The sequence below is a fragment of the Amblyomma maculatum genome, chromosome 3, assembly GCF_055883805.1.
Source record: "Amblyomma maculatum isolate TAMU_Amacu chromosome 3, ASM5588380v1, whole genome shotgun sequence".
Classification (NCBI taxonomy): Eukaryota; Metazoa; Arthropoda; class Arachnida; order Ixodida; family Ixodidae; genus Amblyomma; species Amblyomma maculatum.
In genome coordinates, this window is record NC_139346.1 from 47,804,220 (window position 1) to 47,824,028 (window position 19,809).

General features: G+C 45.7%; 1 protein-coding gene across 1 annotated transcript in view; it reads left to right on the forward strand.

The window, feature by feature from the left end:
* LOC146194709 (uncharacterized) overlaps positions 1-19,809 on the forward strand; it is an 87,609-nt gene that overhangs the window by 34,808 nt on the left and 32,992 nt on the right. The window contains exons 2-3 of the mRNA XM_084596623.1: positions 11,079-11,216; positions 13,767-13,875. Of these exons, the coding sequence (XP_084452749.1) occupies positions 11,099-11,216; positions 13,767-13,875 (227 nt within the window). The 5' untranslated portion in view covers positions 11,079-11,098. The remainder of the gene's footprint in view (positions 1-11,078; positions 11,217-13,766; positions 13,876-19,809) is intronic.

The window sequence follows — 19,809 nt, forward strand, 5'->3', positions numbered from 1 at the left end:
ACCACTGCGCCACCCCGGCGGGGCCCTCTTCTTGCGTTTCGGCGATTGGGCAATTGCACCTCTTCTTGAACAGGCTAAGGCTACGTATAAATGCGCATGCCTCCTCCTACTAGATGTCCAAAATGCATTTAACTGTCTCTCTCACAGTTCCATCTTAGACTCCCTTCGGTCCCTCGGTATAGTCGGGAACCTCTTTCGTTACATTCAAAACTTTCTTTCCGACCACACCTTCAGAGTTAGGGCTGGTTCCTCTTTAAGCTCTCCTCGCAGTGACCTCTCTGGTGTCCCCCAGGGCAGCGTATTGAGCCCCTTTCTCTTTGACCTCGTGCTGTCACACCTTCCCCGTCGCATCACAGCCCTTCACTCTGGAGTGCGCATTTGTTTGTATGCAGACGACATAGCCCTTTTCTGCCGCGGCTCGACGCTCGGTGGAAGCACTGTGCGCGCTGAACACCATTTCGCCTTACACACAGTACAACAGATTCTTCAAAGTGTCGGGCTTTCCCTGTCCCCCACAAAAACCGAAGCTCTCGTTTTTAACCCACGCTCCGCGGCTAGACACCTCATACCGCCTCTCAACCTAGGAAGGGTTCCACTCCTCTTAAAGAAATTGGCCAGCTTTTTGGGACTCAAATTCGACCACACAATCTCCTGGCGCCCAGCTGTCTCATCACTTAATAAAGCAGCCAATGAAGTCGCCTCTGCCGTGAACACGCTGCTACCTAAGGGTGAAGAATGCACAACATCCCTTTCCATGAGATTCTACAATGGCATTGCATTGGCCAAAATCCTTTATGCCTTACCTTTTGTCAACATGCCCCCTCTCCTATGGCAAGCCATTGACACTGACCAGCGAAGTGCTATTCGCAAATTCCTACGCCTTCCTAACTTCTTCTAAGTTGCAGCCACTTTTGCGGAAGCAGCGCAAAGGTCTGTTTCAATACGCGCTGAACGATTCGCCTTGAATGCGGTCGAGAGCATGAAGTTAGCCCCGACACTGCCGCCCTTGTTGAACAGTTCCACAACACCCCCTATTCCAAAATGGGACGCATAGTCAGAATTGTCGACAGCGAAATCGCGGACTCCCTCCGCAGTGCTCTCTGAGGCATCCCCCTCATTCTCGTCTGCCTCTTCAAATTAACCTCAAAGTGAGCGGAAAACGTTCCAAGAAAAACACACCGATATGTGCAATGCGTCGAGTCCTCTGCTCTAATTGACGAACTCCAGGGCAGACTGCTAATCTACAGTGACGGTTCGGTGGCACAAGATGGGACTGCTGCAACTGCAGCCTGCTTCGCTCCCGCCACCAATTCAAGTGCACAATGCCGCCTCCCTTTCGGAGCCTCCTCCACAACTGATGAGCTAGCTGCTCTACACTTGGCTGCGGATTTGCTCTTAAACAGTTCTCATGTTACCGCTACTGCCACCTTCTGTGATTCTAAGCCAGCCTTGCAGCTCCTATTCAAGCCTGAGTACAGCACACCTGATGTACAGTCATTATGCAAAAAGAGTAGAGCGGTGGAGGTCAGCGGCACGAACCTCATTCTCCAATGACTTCCTGCCAATGTTGGCATCCCAGGCAAGGTACACGTACACGTACAGGTGCGGACATAAGTAAACAGAGTGCTCTTTTTCTTTCAAATGAAAATCACTCCTTCTGCACTGGTTATAAGAAACTTCTCCATTTGAAAGGGCACTGGCATCTACAACCGGTTCGCGTATATCACGACTGCCAGTTTCAATTATGCAACGCGTGAAAAATGGTAGAAGGAAAAAGCGTGCTAAATTTACTTTCGTCCGCACCGGTATGTGTGTGTGTGAATGTGTGTCTGTGCGTGTGTGCGCCCGTGCGTTTGATGTTTGACAATTCTAAAGTGTGGTTTCTGGACTCGAGGCTATGCCGGATATGTTTTGATAGCCTCAAGCATCTAGCTTTTGTACAGTGTATACGTTTTATATTATCTTTCATATAGTTTGCATTTGTAGGGACTTAGCATTTTAAGCGAGCAATGTTATCTTGTGGCCTTCACATGAAAACCATAGTAATACTATACCATATCTATGAACGGGAAAGCCATTCCCTATGAAAAAAAAATTACAAGAGTTCAACGCTGCTGAACCAAATATTTAGCGAAAGCATTAGCTTCGTGTGACCGAGCGTTCTTCTCTTTTTCTTCTCTCTGAACCCGTTATATTATATCGTTATATTATGCCTACTTCCATAGTCACTGTTGTATCCCGCACAAGTTTCGGTTTCGCTTCCTTACACCAGTGCTATCATCATCAGCACATTTTCTCTCTCTCTTCTCTCTAGCTCACACGCTCACACTCTGAGGTAAATAAACAGTCTACCCTGAGCTGCGGTCTGCGCCTGTTCATTCCCTCCGTCCGAATACCGGACTCCACAGAATGGCGACGAGAATTCAAGCATAGTTTTCATTTCCGAAAACTGTACATTCGCCAACATGTCGGGCGGATCTTACCCGCCGCCCCCACCGTTCCTGCCTACGCCAGGCGAACCTGCAGTACCTTGGCAACAGTGGAAGCTGGTCTTCCTGAACTTCCTTGAAGTGGTGGGAGGCGATGAGCTACAGCCCAAGGTCGCAAGGCAATACTTCTGAAGTCCCTCGAAATCGAAGGCCAACGTGTGCACCAAAGCTTCGGCGCCACAAGGAGCACTGCAGATCCTTGGGCAAGTATCACGTCAAGTGCTCACGAGAACCCCTTCAATGCTGATGTCGCAACGCTGGATTTGCACTTCGCAACAGCAACCAACGACCTGGTGGAACGTCACCGGTTCCGTCAGCGCTAGCAACTACCCGGTGAGAATTTTCAAGCCTACGTAAACGGAGTACGAGAACGTTCCGCAACATGCAATTTCGGAACTACAGCTGACAGCCGGCATGATCCGTGACCAATTACTTGAGGGAACTGCTTCGCAAAAGATACGAGAGCGCTTACTTTACGAGGGATCGTCTCTCACTCTTCAACGCGCAGTTGACATTGGAAAGCAGATCGGGCAGGCAGAAAAGCAATTAGAAGAATTCAACGTGAGTGCTCTTGTGAACCGCGTGCGAGAAACAAAAACGGAATCATTCGACCCCTCGCATGGCAAGTGCTACCGCTGTGGTTCGGCTTCCCATCTAGCAAATTTCTCTGAATCCCCAGCAAAAGTCAGACACTGCCGAAACTGTGGAAAGATTGGACATTTTGCAAGCGTCTGCAGGACAAAGAAAACGAAAACTACTAAAAGAAGAGCACCATGCCCGAAAGCAGAGACCGCCAACGCCATTACACTCTTAAACGTCAACAATAAAGATGGGCAACCGAAATAAATTCGTGTCAAAGTTACGATAGGGCAACTTCCTTTTTCTCTCATTGTTGACATTGGGGCTACAGTCTCTCTGCTGAGCGAAGAACATTACCGCAGATTCTTCGCGTATATCTATGCGTTGTGCTCGCCTGCTGTCACCCTCCACAACTAATCCGGAGAAAAGATAAGCATCGTCGGATGCTTTCTGGCCCACGTGGTTTATGGCGAAACCACCGCCGGTGTGCTGTTCCACATCACAACTAAAGGCACGTCTTTGCTGGGACTCGATGCCATACGCAGTCTGGGCATAAACATCGTCGGTTAAACTTTAACCTGCCGCAGCGTCGCGCACGCAGACTCTCCCTCTCGCTCGCTGCCGAGCTGCAGGATCAGTTTTCGCACCTCTTCTCGACGGGCCTCGGGCTCGTAAAGAACTTCGTGCACCACATCCAGCGTCGTTCGTCCGTACCGTCGGTTTCTGCAAAACTGCAGCGCCTGCCCTTGACTCTGCGAGAGCAAGTTTCCGAGGAGCTACGCCGTCTGTAGTCGCAGGGAGTAATAGAACCCGTGTCTGCGTCGGAGTGGGTCTCCCCCATAGTCGTCGTGCGAAACAAAGATGGCTCGCTTCGGTTGTGCGTGGACCTCCGCGAGGCTAACAAAGCTGTCATCGCCGACGCGTTTCCTCTCCCGCACACGGAAGAAGTCCTGCATCAACTAGCAGATGGGACCTGTTTTTCAAGGCTTGACTTGGCGTCTGCTTACCACCAAGTTGAACTTACACCGGAGAGTCGCGACCTAACCACTTTTATCACGTATCATTGCTTCTTTCGATTCAAGAGTGTTTTGGTCTGGCCTCTGCTCCTGCGGCTTTTCAGAGAATGATGCAACTGTTGTTGAAGGACTGCAAGGGTCTGCTCTGTTACATTGATGACATAATCGTCTGGGGAAGGACACGCCAGGAGCATAACACAAATTTGAAGCAGGTACTTGAACCTATAAACGCTTCAGGATTGAAGCTAAATGATAAATGTCATTTCGCTGTTCCTGAGCTGCACATTCTGGGACATGTCGTTAGTGGGAAAGGTTTGTGCCCATTGCCTGCCAAAGCAGACGTTGTTGTGAAAACGCCTGCCCCTCGTGACCTCTCAGCATTGCGTTCTTTCTTGGGACTTGTAGGGTACTACTCCCGTTTTATTCCCCGATTTGCTGATTTGGTTGAACCGTTGAGAAAGCTTTTGAGGTCAAATCAAAAGTTTGATTGGAAGGAGGAAGCTCAACGCAGTTTTGATCACGTCAAAAGCTCCTTATCAGCTAGTCCCGTCTTACAGATGTTCAACCCAGAGCTAGATGTAAGTGTCACCACAGATGCTTCAGAAAAGGGCTTGGGTGCTTTGCTTCAGCAACGAGATGGTGAAGAAATGCGCACTGTTGCATTTGCATGGAGAGCCTTGACCGCGGCGGAACGAAGATATTCCGTGGGTGAACGAGAGGCTTTGGCATGTCTGTTTGCATGCGAGCATTGGCATTTCTACCTTTGGGGAAGAAGATTTGTGTTGCGCACAGGCTTTGGTAACTTTGCTTTCATCAGCTGGCGCAGGACGTCGGCCTCTTCGATTATCCAGATGGTTTGCTCGCTTACTGTGCTACAAAGCATCGAATACTGTTTACTCATTCCATTTCCGCATGAAATAATATTTAATAAATATGTTACATAGTTAATTTTCTTCAACCGTTCTAGTTAACTTTTGAATGTGTTATTTTGTCTAATCCATGCACTGAAGTTGATGATCTGTACATTTATCTTCTTTATTCTCATTGGTGTATCTTCTAAACGTTGTTTTGTAGGTTGTACTTTTACACTAATTACGTGTTACACTGCTTCTTTTTTTACATTTCCACCTCACTTGCTTGTTTCCGGTGGTCACCCGACAGTCTTGTACAGAAGGAGGTCCCGTAGTACAACTCCTACTGTGTCCATTTTTTTGCATGTATGTATGAAATAAACTTGAAACTTCCAACATATAAAGCCCCGCTTTAACCAAGTCGTATGAACGTTCCTTAGTGCCCAGTAGGGGTAACGAGAATGCTACGGTCCAAGCAGGCTGATTCTTACGTAATCGTCCAATGTGATACGAGAGACCCAAGTTGGCAGCTCCTGCCAACTCAGCCGCGGCTCCGACCGCGCTACGTCGACCGCTTGAGTTGGGAGCCGTGGCTAGGAGGCCATCTCTCGCTTTTGTATCACGTGGGGTGTGATGTCACAGCATCACGTGGGTAAGGCGTGGCTACCGCTGCGCTACGCCGACCACTTGAGTTGGTAGCCCAGCTCTCACCCTACCCTATTGCAAAAACCAATGCCACTGGGAGCCAGCGCCCCAGCGCCATACCTGATTATGGTCCCAGTATGACGCTGGACACTGGGCGCACTGGGACGCGGCATACTGGGATGCTGCGCGCTGTCGGTACTGGTCGCCCGAAAAAAAGGCGTGGGATAAAAATTAAAAACTAAAAAGCAATGAAACAAGTTAGGCACATAAAAAAACCTAAAAATGTAAAAAAAAGAAAAAAAAATAGTGCACCACGCGTGCCTCGAACTAAGCCCCTAGGTACATACCAATCACTAGTTCAGCACACTAACCACTCGGCCACGCCGAGAATTTTTTTTTCTTTATTGCATGGAAAAACCCGTAAAAAGGAACAACTCCACTTACTTAAACATGTCCATGTCTAAAGTTACCGGGCTGCTTAATACGAGCCCGTCATATCCTCAGCCCGACAATGCACAATCATCAGAACATCAAAAGTCTGGGAGACATACACATGCGTCTAGATACGGCATTCAGTTTGGAGGTTCATCACGTGCAGCATATACACTTCTCACCAAAGCACACTGCTCCCGAAACACGGATTTCGACGATCTTGGTGGCTCTGCATGCCTGTCGATCATGCGGCTTTTCCAAAGGCTGAACAGTCCCATCAACACAAATAGATCGTAAGGCACGACAGAGTTTTTGTCAGGAGGCAAAAATCTAATAGTATAAGCCGTAATTTCAATGTCCTTTTTAAGAGTTCTTTGTAGTATGCCCCAAAAGAACATAGCATCACGGCACAGAATAAAGCAATGATCAATTGTCTCAGGCACGTTACAGAGACGACAATTTACCGACCAGGGCACAAACATCTCTTTATTGTGAAGAAATGTCTTGACAGGCAACGTCGCTGTATGTAATTTGAAAAAGAACGTTTTTGCAGCTGCCTGAATGCACATTTGCCTAACACGCTTTAGAACAGTGGTGTCCAAAAACCCCAGATAAGGCTGCCGATACAACGGTGTAGGGAACAAAGACTCAGTGAGAGCCTTGGTCATCTGCTTTCTCGAGAGGCTATACAGGTAATCTACAGAGAAACGCACAGTGAGAAAATTGAAAGTGTCAGCAACCTCCTTAAGGAATCCCCATAAACGCCCCTCACGAGCCTGCCCAGTTGGTGCGAATAAGTAAGGCAAATGTGGACTAAGGCGCCTAATGAGCACAGTTACAAGAAACGGATGGTTTGCCGATTTGAAAAAGAAAAAACGGGAGACAAGTTGATGCACAAACAAGTGAACAAGGCCCACTCCACCAGACTCTAAGGGAAGAAACAAGTTGTCACGCCGCATGGGCTCCCATTGAGAGCGCCACACAAATGTTGCAAATATTCTGTGTATAACTTGTACTTTGCTCCTCGCACAATGCAGGACTTGAAGGACATACGCAAGCTTTGCAAACAAAAATATGTTACAGACCTGTGCCCTAGCAAACACTGAGAGTTCCCTACCCATCCAAGCCTGCGTTTGTCGCCGCATAGGTACGATTTGTGAATCCCAGTAGGCTGCGGTGTTACGAACTTGGTGCAGCGGAACCCCTAGGTACTGAAGAGGACTACAGTCCCAGCATATGCCTCCAAACTGGCTTGGTCTAGTGCCCCAGTGTCCCAACCAAAAACCTTTGGATTTATCTAAATTAAGGGCCGCGCCTGATACATCGCAGAACGGTTCAGTCAAGTGTAAAGCCTCAAGTACACTCTTTTTGTCAGAACAAAAGAGGGCGATATCGTCCGCGTAAGCTAAAATCTTAACTTCACATTGAGCCAGAGAGAAACCACGGATGGCTGCACTGTTAATTATACTGAGACAGAGGGGTTCCAGATATAAGCCAAACAACAGTGGAGACCTGGATTTCCTGTAAACATTTTTGCATTTTATGTCATGCCCCGCATTTATAAGGTTATGTTTCGCGGTCTACAGGCCATGGCTGCCGCTGTAACAATTGCAACTTCTTGATCATTTTAGCCGGCTGTCTGCTCTCACGACATGCAACTAATGTTCTGGGTGCCTATGCGCGCTATTTTGTGCAATGGAATCATTTTAACATGTGGAGTTTGACATCGCTGGCAAATTTACCAACGCCGGCTCTTGGGTGGTGCTCTGGTACCGTGGGCGTAATTTTCGCTGAACACGGAGCTTTAGTAGAAGCCTTCAAGGAAAAACGTGCGACCAAGCTTCAATACCGGCAAGCGCGGCAGCGATGACCCTAATTGCGTGTAACTAAACCTTATTTGTATGTAAACATTGCAGGAAGCGTTGCGATGACCGAGGGCTCGGCTGCTTGATTCGCAGAGTAAGAAGGAGCGCAAAAGCTTCAGAAACACGCCAAATATTATGTATTACAAGCGCTGTATGTTGTTGCTTTTTCTCTCATAGGCCCATCGCTCGGTAAACTACTCTCTTCCTCGTTTTAGTTTTTCTTTCTGCTGTTTATACTGGGCCGTGGTGCAGGCTACGCTCGCCTGCGATTGAGCTCACATTGAACATTTAGGCAGTAATCATTGTGTTAGAGTGCCCTTAAGATCAGCTGTGAAGTTGGTTTTGCATGGTAGCCCACATTATTCAATTCCAGCTTTAGTAGTGCGTTAATCGTCAGTCTGTCATGAGATAGAGGCGCGGCGATCGTTGTCTCTCTCGAAACGCTCGAAACAACCTATCGAAACATGGAAACTGTAGAAAAAAGATACTGCCTTTGTTTTCTTACAATTGCGCAACGACTTCGCAGCAAAAAGCGCTTGCTTGAACCATATTTTTCATATGCCCGCCGATGGTCGATTGAAAGTACGCTGTTGCCCTGTTGGCCCCTGAGGGATGCTACTCCGGCTGACGCCGCAGGCCGCACCGGCTATACTGGGGCACTGGGATCAGTGCGGCCCAGCGCACATACAGCGCATCTCCCAGTGCATCGCGGATGCCAGCGACACACCCAGCGTCAAGGGTCTAATCCCAGCGTTTTTCTCCCATCGCACGAGTGCAGCCAGTGTCTTCCCGTTACTGCTCCAGTGAATATCGCAGACCTCCAGCGTGCCCGGAAGATCCAGTGCCAAACCAGTGCGAAAATCTTACTGGTTTCGCACTGGAGACGCTGGTTTTTGCAATAAGGCTAGTCACGTGGGATGTGACGTCACAGCGTCACGTGGGTAAGACGTGGCTACCACCGCTGTACGCTGAAGGCTCGAAACCCAGAGTAGTATTGCTTTCGCAATAAAAGCCATTGCTTACGCGGAGTTGTCATAGACAGGAATCACTCGTGGAGCTCACATCTGAATGATATGAAGAGACTACTTGCCATTATCGACGTTCTCTCCTTAATCGGGGGAAAGTCAAGGGGCGCATCAGTGCACTCGATACTACACCTTTATCGATCATGATTTATGAGGTACATGCGGTGCAGCCTTCCGATATTCAACAAGATCATGAAGACGTACATTGGGACTCTCCAAAATGTGCAAGCGCAAGGTCTCCGCATCTGCCTCGGTTTGCCTAAAAGCACCTCAACGGCCGCAACTGTTCTTCTAGCCGGGAAACATCCTGTCACTGCCTATGTTGCCGTCGAGACACTGAGAACACACATCAGACACCTCGCACGAGTTCCCAATCACCGCCTGGCAAGTGTCCTGCCTTTTCCAAAACCGTTGAAGCTCACCACACTTACCTTTCCCCGCAGTTCACCCCTGCCTCAAGACCGTGCGCACAATATGGGACCTACATGAGCCCCACATTCACCTATCATTTCCTGGCATAAACAAGATAGCTGGGGTACCATTGCTTGCCTTGCAACAAATGACTCTGGATCACCTTCACTCTAAGCACAATCACCGATACATGTGTACACGGATAGCTCAGTTACGTCAGCCAGCTCCGCGGGGTCAGTGGTATTACCGGCAAGGCTTGTCTTGATAAAGCTAAAGACTGCACATCTCACCTCTTCGAATGGCGCGGAACTAGCTGCTCTTTGGGCTGCAGTCGAATACATCAGTCAGGAACTCCATCAAGAATGGTCAGTTTTCACTGACTCCAAAGCAGCGATTCAAGGCATGCAAGCGGCACTAAGCCACGGCTCAAATGAAGAACTAATTAAGAAGTGCTTGAGACCGGGCTAATTAAGACATCTTCTCATAACTGCTGCGCTGCTTAGTACAACCTCAGCGTTTGTTCAGTTCCTTTGTCCTTGTACAACTAAGCAGCGCAGCATTTATGAGCACATCTAATTGCAGGGATCCGCACGCTGCACCACTCCGCAATATCCGAAGGCCGCGACAGTGGTGGCCAGGACACTGTGGCATTGCAGGAAATAACCAGGCGGACGACGCTGCTCGTTCTTCCCACAAAGGACTTCCAGTCCAAATTCCGGTAACGAGAGCAGACGCAGCGAGCGGGCTTCACTGTTTGGCTGTGGAGCTGACACATTCAGCGTGGAACACCGGATAGTTCTGCAACCGTCGCCTCGAAGCATTAGACCCCGGACTACGCCTGTGTATTCCCCACCACACAACACGTCGTGAAACAACGTTACTGTGCCGCCTATGGATTGGCGTTGCATTCGCAAACAAATACGCATTCCTGACCGGGATGGCTGACAGCCCTGCTTATGAACGATGTGGCGTTGATGAAACGATTAAGCACCTCCTTTGTGATTGCCCTGTTTTTGCAACTGCACGACTTACGCTGCGTACAGCATTGATCGTCTGGACGCTCTTCCCTTAACGGAAGGGAGAATGAGTGGACCATGGCCACAAATGTCATCTGCGCTCAAAGCCTGCAAGGCACTTCTTCGCTTTTTTAGAGAGACAGCCTGTTTGAAAACCTGTGACTTTCTCACCTCCTATTCTCCTTTACCCTCCCCCTTTAATCCCTCATTCTCCTTTCCAAGTGCAGGGTAGCCAACCGGAATTAATTCTTTCTGGTTGACATTCCTGCTTCCGCCCTCCTTTTCTCCTCCTCCTCCTCCTGCCTCATAAAGTAGAACCAGTTGCGAGTCTTCGCGCATTCTTTCATTTTCTGTTTTCCATGTTTTAGTGCAATTGCCCTAATCTCACAATATGCCTCTATAAACTAGCCCACCTTAGCGCTCTTCCTTCATTAGTGTGTGCCATACCGGAATTTCTGAGCGGCGAGCCGCTTTCTTGAATGTTTTATTTCACTCAAGACGTGTAAATTTGCTGTCGAAATAGCTAATTTCTCTGAGGACGTCCCGCCCTGGCAACTATAGAGATATCAGAGTACTAATTATGCAATGTTCTGCCATGAAACTTTATGTGCGCTTCGAGAGCCTGTGATTCGTTAAATCTGCTTCGAAATGTATTATTCAAAATCTATTGGAAATATGCAATGCTTTGATATGCGTTATAATTCAATGTGGCTGGCTTGTGTTGCTCACACATTAGTTTTTATATCCAGGTGAGCATACCAAACCAAAAATGAAGTTGATAGCAACCTGCCTGCACCTGCTGCTTCAGGTTGTTCAATTCACATCGCCAACGCCGCTATCAGTGCCGAAAAATCCTATTGCTTCAAATACCATCGGATTTCTTAAAGGTAAGGTCAGATGCAAATATTAAGAAACGCGGCAGCATCTGAACAACTGAACCAATTTTAATCATTTCAATTGTGCTAAAATACCGTGTATGCTGAAGGAACCACGAACTTTAGTAATTTCTTCAGAGAAATTTATGTCGCGCCCTCCCGTGCTTTGAGGAGGACAGCGTTGATGGTTTTGTGCGCTAGTATCCTAAATTACTCAATCTATTGACAGCTCGATTACAAATTCAATAAAGGTGTAATATATTCTTAGCTGCGGTTTATAGCTTCCTGAAGAAAAAGAAATTGATACGACTATTACATATGCTGACATTTTTATACTTTTTACCTAATCACAAGCCTTCGGTCCACTGTCAATGTGTGAAAATTATTCTCTTTTGAGACAACGCGACAAGGAATAGGCTTGCACATATGAACGTGAAACTACCGGTTCACTGCAGGTATTAGACCGGAACCTTGCGCTTGTTTTGAATCTTATCTGCAGGACGTTTGCTCCAATAGTGCATAAGAAGCGGCGTTCTTATGATTCCGCGTACTCGAATATAGTTAAGAGGGTCACAGCTATCTTCAGCCTTGAATCTTTTCTAACAGCCATGAAGAAATTCAATGCACACGGCTTTTATTGATCAATTTAACAGCCTTCTTTACGTCAGCTTCCCCGGCGCGGTTATCGCCAATCTAATAACCCTCATAATGAGATAAAAAAATGTTAGAGCAAACCACGACCATATGCTCATAAAAAAACTCAAGGCTACACCGCATATACACAAAGGCGCCCACAACATGAAGAACGTGGCAAACAGGCTTGGTATCCACGCTATTTTTTTTGGAGCCCCGAAACCTTGCCGTACCAGGCCGGAGGATCAGAGGCGAAAAAAAATCTACATGTGAAACTTTCGTGAAAGGTGCAATGGCCATGGATTAGGAAATCTCGCTGAAATGTTTTTGATGGTGTATGTTGGCCGGACAGAACAATGCATGAATGAGCACGCAAAGTAGCATATATTTGGTTAATTCGTAATAAAGAGGCGCGAACGTGCCCGATCACAACATTGGGTGCAATGGCGTTAAGCCAATATTCCAGAGCATTAGGTTTATACGCAGGAGCAAAGATAAAATAGCCCATGACCTATTAGAAACATGTCTCATTTAGCGGAAGGTAGATCAATATTTTAGTGGCATTTCGGAAGGGGTGGGGGGATGGGTAATGATATAAAATGCGGAAAGTAACTTCCTGAGCGGCTATGCTGACCGATTTGAGCTGTCTTGATTTAAAATCTTCGTCGCCTCTTCCCCTGCTGATGCCCCATGAATACATTGTATATACAAGCATAAACGACAGGGATAAAATCAGTTAACCGTTTCTACTCTTTCAGTCGTTTTCCTTTTCTTCGTGCGACTGTGTTTTTGTGTGCGCAGCTCGTCAATAAATATAGGCGTTGCGTATGTTTAATCATATGAATGGGCAAAGCAGACTGATTACCCAATATGTTAGACAGCTTTGTGACGTACCGCTGCCTCATTGACTACCGCTTCGTAAACATCTGCTTTTTGTTTGGCTACATACGAGTAAAGCGCTGTTTTTAATTAGTTACTACGGTGCATGCTTTCTCATGACATAGTTTTTGCGACAGTCCTGCACTTTTCTCTTCCCCTGTACTCCTATGAAGAGCTGTAATCAACTGGATGAGTAAAACACCGTGCAATTCAAGTTCCCTCATTCACTGTTACTCCTTATTTGCACAGATTCTGCCTACGTGCCCAGCTAGCCATTTGATGGAGCATCAATCTCAGAGCTGTTGCAGAGTCGTTGCTGGGCTCTCGTCGGTGCTCTCGTCTTTCTGGTTCAGCTATCAGTGGAGACAATTTGGCCACATAATTCGTAGTGACCATATCCAAAACGTAAACTGCGAATGACCCTCCAACTACGCAGGAGAATACATTATCTTTAGTAACGACTAAAGTTACAAGTAGAAGCAGTCGATATGGTTGCTTAAGTTGAGCTGTTCTCTAGTGTTGTACTTTTGGTGCTCTAGAGCAGTTGTTTTAATTTTGTATTTTTAGTACCAACTCTTTTTAGCTCGGTATCAATACATCAAGGAATAGAACTAAAGGTGAAAGATGTAAGTTTCACAGGTAGGGTTCTAGGAATATGCAGCAGAGCGTAAACGGAAGAGTCGAATTAAGGATAATCTAGTAACTAGATTGTTCATGAGAAACCAAGAAAAATACAGTTGCAGATAAAATACTTTTTTGTTTTTGGGAAAGGAAGGTTAAGAACTATCGCTCTATATGACACCTTGTTTAGAGAGAAGACATGGGTAGTGTATGGTAGAAAAATGTGTAGGCTATTCATATTATGAACTCAGTAAGGATGTGTGCTCGACTCACAATGAGCAAGTTGAAGTTCGGATCACTAAAGTAGGTCATTTCTCCTGCATTGGGGTGTAGTCATGCTGGTGGTGATGATGCCTGTTAAGTTTATTTTGAAGATCTCAAGCCTTCATATCGTAGTTACGTTATCTTGCGCATAAACCTTTCTTGCAGCTGGAATCTGCCATTATGGATCAGTTTTCTTTAAAGGCGAACTGTACCCTGCGGACACTTGCGTAAGAGTGACGTGTTATGGTCTACAACGACAGATGACTATTGAAACGTGAGTGCTGGTTTTTACACTGATGCGTTTTATGGAATTTGAAATGAACGTCTTCCTACTTCTTGGTGTGTGCAAGTGCATAAAATTCATAAAGCCACATGGAAGCGAATTAAATAGCTGTAGAGAAAGACAACGAAGCGCTCACCGAAGAAAACAAAGCACTGAAAGAAGAAAACGGACAGCTAACGCAGCGCATGCCTGATCTTGAGCAATACTCGCGCCTGAACAACATTGAGGTGAAAGGTGTTCCAGCGACGCAAGGTGAAGCCTGTGTAACGATTGATTTGTTTGGTTTAACGTCCCAAAGCAACTCAGGCTATGAGAGACGCCGTAGTGGAGGACTCCGGAAATTTCGACCGTTCAGGCGATTGGTGACAAAATTGGCTGTCCGGTCAACGCGTCTGACATACTGTGCACCATGTCTCCGCTCGATATTTGTCAAGAGACAAGAAAATCGAGTTTTGTGATAAAGCTAGGAAGGCTAGGTTGTGCACAGTCGATATTGACTTTCCACGGAGCTCTGAGCAGCCAGTTTGCGTAACTGACCACCTTACACCTGAATGAAAACGTCTTTTTGGCCGCGCACGCGAACTCAAGAGGGAAAAACAGTGGAAGTACCTCTGCATCGATAACTGCACAATCAAGGCCAGGAAGGCTGATAAGAGCACAGTCTATCGCATCTCGCATGTCGAACACCTCGTAATCTTTGCATAGGCGCTGACAGTAAGTTTACCATTTATAAATTTACATTCATATGAGCACTTACTCGTGCAAGCATGCTAAAGCTCTACTCAACGATAAATAATCATTGTTATCATTACTGCACCTTAACATCCGCAGCATACGCAAACATCCCAATGGCATCATAACATTACTTACTTTGCTGGATCACTCCTTTTCCTTTATCTGTCTATCTGAGACGTAGTTATCTCACAATGATAGAAAATTATATGGGCTTACAAACTATGCCTCTGAATGCTGTAATCGTGACGCTTGTCGTGGCGGTGGATCTGCCATATTCATCAGATCTGAATTGACTTTAGCGAGCTTCAGTGCGAATTCATTTGGCTTGAATTTCATCAAAGTATGCTGCCCCTGAGCAGCCGCAATACAGTAGTTGGCTGCATTTATCGTTCACCGTCATCTTCGTACACAGAGTTTTGTTCGCAGTTAGAAGTAATCGTTAATATCTTGACAACAAAAAACAAAAACATAATAATATGTGGTGACATAAATATTAAAATTATTGACCCTAGCAGTTCATGCCGTTCTGAATATGTGCAATATATGCTGAGTTTTGCCATTTCTTCTCTAATTCTTTCTCCTATTCGTTCTGATTTTATTAGTTCGAATACATTTATTCATCACATTTTGACTAATACGGATGCAGATTGCACAGCAGGAGTAATACAGTATACAATTGCAGATCACAACCCCATTTTTTGTCCCTGGAGCTGAAAAAGAAGACCGTAAATAAACACACTAAAGCATCATTTAACTACGAAGAATTTACCGGTTTAATTCGTAAAATAGATTGGAGCTCTGAGGTTGAGGAGGAATGCCCAAATAAGACATTTGAGCAGTTTTCGACAAAAATTGCCACCTGCATTGATCAATGCACCATTGCATATCCCTACCAAGCGGTCGTTTCGAACACCACGAACTCCATGTACTACCATTGCCCTGCTCCGTTTTGTTAACAAGATAAATAATTTGCGCAGAAAGCTGAAAACACAGCCTTTTAATTTATTTGTACATACTATCAGTCCATCTGGACTAAGATAGGAGTGGGTTTGACATCAAAATTCATAAACGCAGGCCAGTACGATAAAACAGCAATTACAGTCAATAAAACACGGTTCATAAAATACAGTCAATGTAATGTACAAATTATGTGCACTCCTGCGTTAAATATTTGCATATAAGGGTAGCAAATTGCTCTCGGGATTGAGCATTCACAACGTGGTTAGGAAGGCTGTTCCAGTCGGATGATGTGGCAGGAAAAAAAGAGTATTTGAAGCAGTCCTTAAAAAAATTTTCTACCTGGACGTGTTTATTATGCTTATTACGAGTGACGAGCGTCTTTGCTTCGTTTATGTATTGTTCTTAACCAGGACAAAACCATTTATTACACAATAAAACAAAGTTAGTCTTCTTTCCTTTCTCCTGTGGGAAAGAAGAGACACATCGGCTTGAGCATAAAGAGGGGTCACTGAATCCAATCGTCGATACCGGGAGAAAATGAACCGTAGCGTCCGTCTCTGTATCTGCTCAAGCTTAGAGACAGACTTTTTGTGATATAGGTTCCATATTTCGCATGCGTAATCAAGTAAAGGCTGTACAAGCATCTTGTACGCTGTCAGTTTTGTGTCCGTAGAAGCCTGTTTTAGGACGCGTCTAATGTAGCCTAACCACTTGTTTCCCTTCGCGACAATGTTGTCAATGTGTTTTGCCCAGCTAATATTTGAGGTGATAGTCCCGCCGAGGTACTTGTATTCATTTACTCTGGAAAGCGGGCTACTTTGCAAGCTATACACATAGTTCAGGGGCTCAAGAATGTGAGTAATTGTCATGCAAACTGTCTTGTGAGGGATCAGTGACATCTGCCATTCCGTGCACCAAGTATAGATTTGGAGTAGATAATCATTAAGCTGAATTTGGTCATTAACGGATCTGATTTCATGGTAGATGATACAATTGTCTGCGAATAGCCTCGCTTTTACTGGTGTATCCCGGATCATGTCATTAATGTATATCAGAAATAAGAGGGGGCCAAGAACTGACCCCTGGGGTACACCTGATCTAACTTCGCAACAATCGGACCTCTTATCCCCAATGACAACATACTGTCTGCGACCTCTTAGGAAGTCCTCTACCCATCGAACTACACAGTTATGTCCCAAAACAGTTTTTACCTTAATTGGAAGCTTTCTGTGGTTAACCTTGTCGAAGGCTTTTTTGAAGTCTAAGAATATAACATCGATCTGGCCCCTGCAATCAACCACTTTACAAAAATCATGACAACATTCCAATAGTTGTGTCACTGTTGACAAGCCCTCCCGAAAGCCATGTTGGTATTCACTAAAAAAATCATTGCGCGTTAAGTGCTGGCGAATATGTTTTGATACAATATGCTCTAAAAGTTTACAGAACACTGATGTTAGTGCTATTGGCCTGAAATTTGAAAAGTTAGCAGCGTCACCATCCTTAAAAACTGGGGTAACCTTACCAATCTTCCAATCATCAGGAAGCATACCTGTGGCTAAAGATTTCTTAAAAATTACGAAGAGATACCTGGCCGTCCATTCAGCGTGCCTCCTTAAAAATAAATTCGGTATTTCACCCGGGCCTGCAGCCTTTGAAGTGTCTAGCTTTAGCAGTGAAGCCAGAATTCCCTCGTATGACACTTGCAATTCGTCTAGTTCGGGTAAATTTTTATGCGACGCAAACTGTGTCGGTTCTCCGTCATCCGAAGTAAAAACACTTGCAAAGAACCCATTGAAAGCCTCCGCAATTTTAGCCTTATCCTCAGTGAGACCCTGATGCGTATTCATTTTTGTTATTGGTGCCTTGATTGCCGACAAGTGTCTCCAAAACCTTTGGGGAGATTCACGAAGATATTTACTCATTGTGATGTTGTAAAACCTATGTTTCGACTCTTTAATTATTAATTTCAACCTTTCACTTAATGTCGTTAAGTCCTCACGTAACGCCGGGTTCACTGATCGCCGCAACCTTGCTTTACGTCTGGACACTTTTCTTTTTAGTTGAAGAGTTTCTCTCGTTATCCACGGATTGTGGGTACGTTTTTTCTTACATTTCAAGGGTACATATTGTGTTATACATTTGTGAACAGTTTCTTTGAAAGTTAGCCATAGTTCATTTATGTGTGCGGACTCATCGTGGCTTAATTTGTCAGAGTAGTCATAACGGTAGCTTAATTCGTCAAGTATGGTAGTGTCATCAGCTCTATTGAAATCTCTGTAGTATGTCAGGTGTTTTTGCATACAAGAGAATGGACCCAACTGCAAAGTTACACTAACTAAGGAATGATCCGAGATTCCAGGTAGAATGGCAACTTTGTGCAGCCATGATGAGACACTGTCTGTTATGAAGACTAGATCCAGAACCGATCCACCATCACCGTGAACACGAGAAAGCTCCCTGACTACCTGTGTCAGCCCGTGGGAAAAACACATGTCAACAGCAGCTATCCCTGCTTCATTCTCCCGTGAACCCGGTTCCATTTCATCCCATTTTACATCCGGAGGGTAAAATCTCCAGCAACAACAACATGTTAGTGCTGTGCGCGCAGGTCATAAAGAAAATCATTTAGCTTATTAATACCGTTTGAACTGGACCCAGGTGCACGATACATAGCCGCTACAAACAGCTCTTTTGTCCCTAAAAAGATTTTACACCATGTTTCAATGTCGGTCATTTTGCAAATGAATGTGTAATTAATAGACCTTTTAATGAAAATAGCTACCCCGCTCCCTCTGCTGCCACGGTCGTTCCTAAGCACGTTGTAACCAGGCGGGCATATTTCAGAGTCACGTACATCATCGTGCAACCAGGTCTCGGTCATGACAACAACATCAGGGTCATGCTCAATCAGCACATGTTCAAAATCAACACACTTGTTTACAAGGCTACGAGCGTTAAGATTCAGCAGCCTGAACACTCCGTCATGCGCAAGTCAATCCCCTGCGTGAGCCACTGGCGCTTTATCAGTAGCTGTTCTTTCATACGACAGCGCCGGTTTTTCGATTTGTCCCACGCGTAAGTTTCACCATTTATCTTAATCTTGTCGAAAACAAGTGTATCTTTTTTCCACTTTTCCTATCGTTTACTGCGCTGCTCCAAAGACGTTGTCGTCTTTATCTTACTTCGTATGAAAAGTCTTCGTCAACAAAGATCTTTGTTCCTTGCAGTCTGGTCCGGTAGCGCAGCATTTCTTTCTTTTCGTTATAATTCCCAAGCCGCACAATGACTGGTCTCGAGTTTCCCGTAGAAGGCTTTCCAATTCTATGTATACCGTTCTGCACTCGTCACTGCTACGTTAAGTTTTTGCGCGAAGACTCTACCGCAATCGCTTTCTGCTTCAATTGTTCCTCGGTTTCATTTTGTACCTCAAGAATGCCCCGGATCACCAAGTTCTTACTGCGGCTGCAATTTTCAATGTCATCAAGCTTTTTTGATACGCCCCCAACACTGGAGCTCAAACCTACAATTTCATGTTCAGCCTGCTCAATCCTTTTACATTCTTCTGAGGTCTTCGAAAGCCCCATTTCTAGGCCAACGAGCTTTTGCTTCAATTCAGCTATACCCTCTTTAATTTCATGCTGCCCGTCCAAAAGCATCTGCATCATACCTATTATGTCACTGTCAGGACCTGGATTTGCTTCAATATCCCCGCAACACTTCAGCAACAGTGCCATTGTGTCCCAAAAGTCAGCAATAATTACACAAAGTGCCTGTGGGCTTGGCAGCACAAGTAGACCACGACAGTCGTCTCTGATAGTAGATATAAAACGGTTTTCACCAACCTGTGCGAACAACAGAAGAGGGTTGGTCATTGTCGTTGTCAAACCAGTGCCGCCAAGCCCACTGACGGTACGACGGAAATCCCGGCCCGAAGAAAATGCCCCCTCTGCTGATGTCCATTTCCCTGGCGTTGTCCAAGTGAAATCGTCGACCGCCGGCAACTCGGCGGGAAAATGCCTGTGATGGTCAAATTTGTAGATATTGACAGAGGAATCCTGGTCTGGCTTTACTGTGAAGAATTCACCGCTGGCCTGCTCTAGCGAAGAACAAAGCAGCAGCAGCACCTGTGCGAACAGAAGAGGGTTGGTCATTGTCGTTGTCAAACCGGTGCCACCAAGCCCACTCAATAATGCTTTGAGATGTAGAGCTGCGAAATTATTCTAACGT